Here is a 9,131-nt window from a genome sequence, read left to right as displayed (position 1 = left end):
TTCCTGCTTCTTGGTGCAATGTTCTTACTGTCAGCTTTCCATGGCTAAGAAATATTTTCTATGGGATTCTGGAAAATATCAGATCCAACAGCCTTCCATTCATTTTCAGGCTGGTGAAAGCTAGTGTCATCCCAGCCTATACACACTCACAATGGGATTAAAGTAAGTGCAAGTGACCAGCTTTGAAATATCCTTTTTAATAAAGTGAAGGGGCCACAGGGAAAAAAAAATCTTTGAGGCACCACCAGGATGACGACGACGATGATAATTTATTCCATTGCTGAAGCACCAATTTCAACATATGGCATATTTTCATATCCATAATTTAATTTGTTCAGGCTTTAGAAACCTTAAACCGTCCTGCCAAAAGGAAGCACTTTGATTATCTACTGATTATTATGGCAGAAATTCAAGCATGTTCTTTAGTAACCCAGTGAAATCACTGGAATCTAAAATGATTGTTCTCAGCTGGTTTGTGACCATAGGGTGGAGCCTTTGAGATTTATGCCTCATCTAATTCTTCAGACACATCCTATGTGATTCCTGTCCTCGCAGGTTTTTCAATTACAATTCCTGCCTTTGTGGTGGTCAAAAGAGATCCCGTCTCCTTCACAGGGACAAAGTTAGCTGGGCTACAATTTATTTTTTTTATTAAAATATCTTTAGGACAAAAACATCCATATTTGAAGTCCATATACCTCTGAAGTAGTCAACAAGAGAGTGCAAAAGTCAGTACTGGGATACAATTTCAAAAATGACAGAATGATTTTGATCCGAATAGAGTGCCTGAAGAACTATGGACGGAGGTTCGTGACATTGTACAGGAGGCAGCAATCACCACCATCCCAAAGAAAAAGAAATGTAAGAAAGCAAAGTGGCTTTCTGATGAGGCTTTACAAATAGCAGAGGAAAGAAGGAAAGCGAAAGGCAAAGGCGAAAAGGAAAGATTTACCCAACTGAACGCAGATTTCCAGAGAACAGCAAGGAGAGATAAGGAGGCCTTCCTGAATGAACAGTGCAAAGTAATAGAAGAAAACAATAGAATGGGAAGGACTAGAGATCTCTTCAAGAAAGTTGGAGAAATCAAGGGAGCGTTCCATGCAAAGCTGGCCATGATAAAGGACAAAAACGGTAGGGACCTAACAGAAGCAGAAGAGATTAGGAAAAGATGGCAAGAATACACAGAAGAACTATACAAGAAAGACCTCGATGTCCTTGACAACCACGACGGTATAATCACTGACCTCGAGCCAGACATCCTGGAATGTGAAGTTAAATGGGCCTTAGAAAGCATTGCTAACAACAAAGCTAGTGGAGGTGATGGTATTCCAGCTGAGCTATTCAAAGTCTTAGAAGATGATGCTGTTAAAGTGCTGCACTCCATTTGCCAGCAAATTTGGAAAACGCAACAGTGGCCACAGGATTGGAAAAGATCAGTATACATTCCAATCCCAAAGAAGGGCAACGCCAAGGAATGTTCAAACTATCGCACAATTGCACTCATATCACATGCTAGCAAGGTCATGCTCAAGATCCTACAAGCTAGGCTTCAACAGTACGTGGATAGAGAACTACCAGAAGTACAAGCTGGGTTTCGAAGAGGTAGAGGAACTAGAGATCAAATTGCCAACATTCGCTGGATTATGGAGAAAGCAAGAGAGTACCAGAAAAATATCTACTTCTGCTTCATTGACTATGCTAAAGCTTTTGACTGTGTGGATCACAACAAACTATGGCAGGTCCTTAAAGAGATGGGAGTACCAGACCACCTCACATGTCTCTTGAGAAACCTGTATAAGGGCCAAGAAGCGACAGTTAGAACCGGATATGGAACAACTGATTGGTTCAGCATAGGAAAAGGAGTACGACAAGGATGTATATTGTCGCCTTGCTTATTTAATATATATGCAGAGTACATCATGCGAAATGCTGGCCTGGATGAATCACAAGCGGGAATTAAGATTGCTGGGGAAAAGATCAACAACCTCAGATATGCAGACGATACCACTCTAATGGCAGAAAGTGAAGAGGACCTAAAGAGCCTCTTGCTCAGGGTAAAAGAGGAGAGCGCAAAAGTGGGCTTGAAGCTCAACATCAAAAAAACTAAGATCATGGCATCCGGCCCCATCACTCCTTGGCAAATAGAAGGGGAAGTCGTGGAAGTAGTGACAAACTTCATGTTCCTGGGATCCCAGATCACCGCAGACTGTGACAGCAGCCATGAAATTAAAAGACGCCTGCTCCTTGGGAGGAAAGCGATGGTGAACCTAAACAGCATGCTAAAACAGGGCCTGGTCTAAAGTCACCCGATACAACAGCCTGGTCTGCATGGTCAAAGCAATGGTATTCCCAGTAGTCATGTATGGCTGTGAGAGTTGGACTATAAGGAAGGCCGAGTGCCGAAGAATAGATTCTTTTGAACTATGGTGCTGGAGGAGACTCTTGAGAGTCCCTTGGACTGCAAGAAGATCAAATCAGTCAATCCTAAAAGAAATCAACCCTGACTGTTCCCTGGAAGGCCAGATAATGAAACTGAAGCTCAAATACTTTGGCCACCAAATGAGAAGGGAGCACTCACTGGAGAAGACCCTGATGCTGGGAAAGACTGAAGGTCAAAGAAGACGGGGACAGCAAAGGATGAGATGGTTAAACAGTGTCATCGAGGCAACGAACATGAAATTGAGCCAACTTCAGAGGACGGCGGAAGACAGGAGGGCCTGGCGAGAGCTGGTCCATGGGGTCGCGAAGAGTCGGACTCGACTGTGCGACTGAACAACAACAACAAATACCTCTGAAGGCCATTTTTTGCATGGACAACAACAGGAGAAGCTTGGACCTCTGCACTAGTGCTTCCAATGTTCCCTGATTAGCAAAAATTCTACCTCTAGAGCAAAAATGTAGTAGCATTAAAGTTGTGAGCAAGTCTACATTTGACTTTAGCATATATTCATTTGTAGAAGATTATTTCCATAACTTTGTAAACATTTCAGAATGAATTCTTTTAAACTGTATTTAAATTATATTTTAAGAATAATTTAAACTTTATAAGAAAACAGAATCAAGTCAAATTTCATTACAGAAAATGTCCTCTGGAGACCTCTGGAGAACAGGTCTACCCACTCCTTTCCACTATATTGGTAGACCTGGGCTCTGGAGAACAGATCTACCCACCCCAGTCCACTATATTGGTAGACCATGCCTTGGATCATCACCCTGTGCTAAGCCTTAGAAAACATACCAGCAAGACAGCAGAGAGCAGTGCTGGAGGCAGGGGTAGTGTGTGGAGGGTTCATCTTACTCAGCCACCTGTATCCAGTAGTGCTGCTCCCTGTCCTCTTCCTGTCCCCCACTGCAGCTGTAATGTGCTGGGGGAATAATTCCCCACATTTTATTTCATGTTTAGGATTTTCTACAAACCTGGAGAGGGGAGTAACCCGCATCTCTAGAAACAAATTTCTGTTCTGTTGGTGTGAGCCCGATCTGCAGATATAAGCATCTGCAAATGGGTCCAGATTTGCCTATTAGAAAATAAGATAAACAGTGCAGAAAATGGTACTATATAAATATAAAACTATATACAACAAACAGACAATACATACTGTACACAGCAGTATAGTCCAGAGTCCTATTCCTTTTACAGAAGCACCTTCCTGAACCATTCTGTTATAACATGACTGTAATGTACCAATTCAATTTGACTCATTACGATCAAAGATCAGCAAAGCTGTAATGCACTAAGACCGTCTTTGATGGACCCAGCTTGGGTTCACAGAACAATAGTCTGTGAGGATCCTGGAAGGAACCTATCGACCAGGAGTACCTCTGTAAATAACCTATCACGGATAGTGGATGTGTGTGGGGTGTGGTGTTGGTCACGGATTTAAGCAGGGCTTTGGTCCTGCTAGAATTGTCTTTGGTTTGAGTTGAAATCACAATAAAGCATGAGCTGATCACAATCGTGTGTCGAACCCAGTATATTTCAATGGCCTAGTTACCTTTATATATAAAAAAACCTTCCTAAAAATTCTGTTTTTTATAGTTTGTGGAATGACAAGCATGGAAGTCATACTGAAAAGGTGTGGTCCACAATAAAGAATGCATGTCTATTACCAGTTGTTAATCTTGCCCAACTATAGTGTGGCAGTTGCAGAAGCCTCTAATTAGAGAAGCACATTTGTCATGGTGGAGCATAGAAAGAGAGGTTGTCCTGCAGATAGAAGGTCCCAAAGCCATGGACAGCTTTCTGTGTTATAACCAGTTCCGGGACCTGACTGTAGTGACTGATGGGCAGCCAATGGAGAGACTGCAGAATGGGTATAATATGCATATTCTGCCTGGTTCCTAATCATAACCAATCTGAAGCATTCTGTACCAGATGGAGTCTCCAAGTGACTTGACTAAGTGCAATAAGGATGAGTTCTGGAGGATTGTTTTACTGGGCTGCAATGAACCTCCATATAGGACCAACATATGTTGTTACAAAGGCTTATACTTGAAGATTTATATTACCTTCCTACCTCTTGCTGTTCATTATGATCTGGTTCCAAAAAAAACATGCTTCTGTTCACTAATTTCACCCTTGCTGGGAGCTCACAAGATCCAACTTGGCTAGATATTTAGTGCCAGGGAAGTATTTGTCAGCCATGGGCAAATAAATCACATGCTAACTGCAGTATTTAGGGAATTTCTTCTATAATTTGGGTATTTGGCTTCCCTGCTCTAGTGTTTGGTATAAAGGAGATAAAGGGAATACCATTTCTCGACTAATGAGCAGGAACTTCAAGCAAGCAACATGTTCATCCACAGGTGCTGAGTCATGGGACACCAACAGAGCTACCACAGGACAATCCCCTATGTTCTCTTGTTTCCTACCACATACTTAACACATATGGGTGCATTTTCTGAGGCAAGGAAAACACCCTTTTCTCTGTAATGGACTTCATTAATACAGTCAGTTATGACAGAATCCCAATTTTGCATTCTAGGCTTTTTCTCCCTTTCTGTCTTTCTGTCTAAGTTTTGAGGGAGGGGGCAAAACATGTGAGGAACAGAGTGGGGGGGGGACACCTGGGGAAAAAACCCCACAGGAACTTAACAGCCAGTAAAATGACAATGCAGAAAAGCCTCGTGTCTCAGATGATGTTAATTATAAATCTTAGAAGCAGTGTGATGAAGCCTCGTGTCTCAGATGATGTTAGTTCTAAATCTTAGAAGCAGTGTGATGAAGTCAGTGTGGTATAGTGCTGGACAAGGACCAGAGACACCAAATCTCCACTCAGCCATGAAACTCATGGGGTGACATTGGGTCAGTCATTTGCTCACAATCTAACCTACCTCACAGAGTTGTTATGAGGATAAAATTGGTGGTGATGATGGGGGGAGAATCTTGTGCAGTGCCCTGATCTCCTTGGAGGAAAGGGCAAATATAAATTGTTACAGAAAGCAGTCTGCTTTCAGCTTAATGGCTCTTCCAGGAAAATACACAATAAAACCTTAACTGCTTATATCCATATTTAGAAATATGTGTTGGATCCAATCAGCTTTTCCATTTGTGAAAAAGAAAGGAAGGATCCCCTCTGAGCACGTAACAGTGGAATGAGGAGCATAAAAGTGGAATAAGGTGGGAATTGGGTAAGAAGGAGTGGAAAAGCTGACTGAATCCCACTCAAAATATCTATGACAAATGAGTCAAAATGTCCAGTGTGCATGGAAATTGTTCTGATTTTTTTTTAACCAAGTTTGCTTGGAAGGTGTTGAGTAGTACAATGAATAATGCATACTTTTATTTTAATTTCTAATATTTTACAAACATGTTAAAATCCAGTATTGTCTATATAAATTCTTATTACAGCCTATCAGGAAATACATTATATATATAAATATGACATTTAATAAACATTGTATTACAGATCTTTCACATCAGTTTCATTCAGTCTCAAAAATTTCTTTTCATTTTATTTATTACTGAGTAAAATTAGACTTCATAGTGCAGAGCAAGATTTGTTACACTTCAGATACATCACAGATGTATGAAAAGCATATAATAATTGTACACTTAGAGGTACATTTCATAACTTGCTCAATGCTATATGTGTGTATTTAATATTCTGAAACTGGATGCCTCAGAACAAGATTATCAAACGAAACACCACATTGTCATTAACATTCATCAATTCATCAACATATTTAACACCTCATTCCTAAGGACACTTTCCCACGAGTAAAACCTATTGAGTAGATTTAAGTAGAAGACTGGTTAGATCTTCTTAGGATTTCACTGTAAATCAGTTAACTACAATCTGGATTTTAAAATGTTTATTATTCAAATTTGAATAGATCAGTCTTGAAATCCTCAAGGAAGCCTACCTCTCAAGGTAAGTTTCTTGAGTGCCTCCTTAACTTCTTTGTTTCTCAAAGAATATATGAACGGATTGACAACTGGGGGGACCACTGTATAGAGAAGAGAAACCATCTTGTCTTTGTCCAGAGTGAAGACTGAAGTGGGCCTAATGTACGTGTAGATGACAGCAGAGAAGTAAAAACTCACAATGATGAGATGTGAGGAACATGTTGAGAAAGCTTTCTTTTTCCCTTCAGTGGAGTGGATTTGAAAGATAGCTCTTAAGATAAACCAATATGACATTAGAGTCAACCCACAGCTACAGATCCCAAAGACCAGATCAGCTGCAAAAGCCATCGTCTCACTAAGGCTGGTGTCTGAACAAGAGAGATTTATAATTGGGGGCCAGTCACAGAAAAAATGGTTGATGACATTGGAGCTGCAAAAAGACAATTGCAATAGAAGTCCAGTATGAACTGCAGAATTAACCATTCCAGTAACCCAAATTCCAATTGCTACAAGAATACACACTTCTTTCCTCATGATAATTGTGTACTGCAAGGGGTGGCAGATAGCAGCATAGCGGTCAAAAGCCATAAATGTGAGAAGAAGAATTTCTGTTACCAAAGTCCATACAAAGAGATACATCTGCGTGATGCAGCCATAAAATGAGATGGTCTTTCGATGGGCCAGAAGAGTTTGGATGAGTTTGGGCGTTGTGACTGAGATAGAAAACACATTAATGATGGACAAATTGATGATCAGGAAGTACATGGGACTGTGGAGTCTTCTGCAAGTGCATATGGTAAAGATGAGGAGGAAATTTCCAGCTAGAGCCACAGCATAAACAAATGTGAAAATCACAAAGAGAAGTGTCTGTAGTTCAGGGGAACTGGTAAGGCCAACGAGAATAAACTCTGTAATGTTGGTCTGATTTTTTAGTTCCATGAGTTTGACGGTGACCTAGATAAATGTATGCTGTTATTTTCAGCTAATTGTAAAGCTCTACTCTTACCTAATCTGTCTGTCTGTCTCTCTCATGCACCCACCCACCCACAGAGTCCAGTATGAACTGCAGAAGTAACCATTCCAGTAACCCCAACTCCAATTACTATCACAATACACAAGCTTGGCAATGCTTAATTTCACTTTACCAGTCATGGGCCTGACTTCATTTAGAATAAGGCATGATAAGGCAAGCTATTGTGGAGGGGCACTCTTAATTTTTTTTTAAGCCAGCTTCTGACTTTCAGACCTTGCACAATCCTTGATGTGTGTCAACATCTTCTAGGGTTACCAGAACCCCAGTCTGGGCAGGGGCTCGCCGGATTTTGGGGGCTCCAATCCGCTGCTAGCCACCACCCCCAAAACAGCCCCCTGCCACATTGACATCGCCACTGTGGGATTTTAGCTCCCCTGCTAAAAGCCACGTAACACCTGGGAATCCTATCAGACACCCCCCACGTTCGCTGGTAGAGCTTGATTTAATATTTCCTCTCTCTTTTTTTAGTTGTGGTTAGAATGCTTTTGGAAGAGGTGGTTGGTCAGCCAGCAGAGCTATTTGCAAAGGTAGACATGGTTAATGTGTTCTATGGATGTGTGTGTGAGAAGGGAGATAATTGTTTTAATTTTTTGTCATGTTATTTAATCCTGTTAGCCGCCTTGAGCCTGCTTGTCAGGAGAGGTGGGGTATAAATACAAATAATAAATAAATAAATACATACATACATACATACATACATACATACATACATACATACATATACACACACACACACAGATCTGGTAGAATGCACAGACCAAGCAGAGTTGCACTGACACAGAATTTGCTTAGGGAGTCATATTTCTGGATGGAATCACTTGCAAGTAATTGGGGCCACTGGTTTCAGAGACATGGTAAAACAATCAATTCTGGAAAATATGGTAATAAGGTTTTCAGCCAAACAGTTTCTTTAAATTTTTGCAGTAAGCCTTCAAAGTATACAACAGAAGAGACAAATTGCACTGGAATGGGTGCTTTAAAATCTAGTCTTGCCAAATCCATAATCGCACATGCTTTTATTGAACTAGGGGAAAGCAGGTGGAAATTACAGTCACTGCTAGAGTTAAAACTTTTCTTTAAAAAGCACATGGCATAACTTTCAGTGGACGATTAAATATATTAACTCAGGAAAAATTCTCAAGGAGTTCCATCTATTCCAGCTCCCTGTTTCACACAGCGGCCAGGCAATTGCCCCAGAGGGCCAACAGCAGGACATAGAGTCCAAGATATTCCCCTATGTTGTCTCCTAGTACTGGCATTTAGAGGTTTACTGCCTCTGTATGTTGAAGTTCTCTGTAGACTGCACCACAAGTAGCAACTGATAGACTGGTCCTCTATGAATCTGTATACTGTCCTTTTAAAGCTATCTATACTCATAGCCATTACTGCTTTCTTTGGTAGTGAATTCCACAATTGCCTCTAAGTGCAGAACCTTAAAAGCAGCAGACACAAAGCAGAGGTAGGTAGATGTTAGTTCTGCCCATCTCCTCTTAATGTATCTTCCAAATAAACATGCCTTAGAAGTTTGTGCCATAATGATGGTACAAAGGGCTAGCACATTCTATTGGATGGATAGAAATGAATATTCTTAATCCAGTTTAATTCCAGAAATCTTAAATATGGAAGTCTGTTGATAGCCTATACATCAAAGCAATATTATCCCTCCCGTTCCCCCTTAAAACTTACAACATTTTAATTTCACAATTTAATTGCCTCTAGCCATACCTATAGTTTTACTCTTGGGGGGGG

The 9,131-nt window shown here is 40.8% G+C and overlaps 1 protein-coding gene across 1 annotated transcript; it reads right to left on the bottom strand.

Annotated features, from left to right (window-relative positions):
- Window positions 1-6,352: 6,352 nt before the first annotated feature.
- Window positions 6,353-6,988, bottom strand: LOC107120031 (olfactory receptor 13A1-like). The gene has a single exon (XM_015422672.1). It carries the CDS (start codon window positions 6,986-6,988, stop codon window positions 6,353-6,355), a length of 636 nt encoding a protein of 211 aa, XP_015278158.1.
- Between the last annotated feature and the right edge of the window lie 2,143 nt (window positions 6,989-9,131).

The sequence above is a fragment of the Gekko japonicus genome, unplaced genomic scaffold (genome assembly GCF_001447785.1).
Source record: "Gekko japonicus isolate JY-2015 unplaced genomic scaffold, Gekko_japonicus_V1.1 scaffold2364, whole genome shotgun sequence".
Taxonomy (NCBI): domain Eukaryota; kingdom Metazoa; phylum Chordata; class Lepidosauria; order Squamata; family Gekkonidae; genus Gekko; species Gekko japonicus.
Note: the sequence above shows the minus strand (reverse complement) of the source record. Positions and strands in the feature narration are given on the sequence as shown.

What these genes read in the sequence shown, in the direction of transcription:
- LOC107120031 (XM_015422672.1), bottom strand. Translation starts at nt 6,988, where the DNA reads ATGTATCTCTTTGTATGGACTTTGGTAACAGAAATTCTTCTTCTCACA.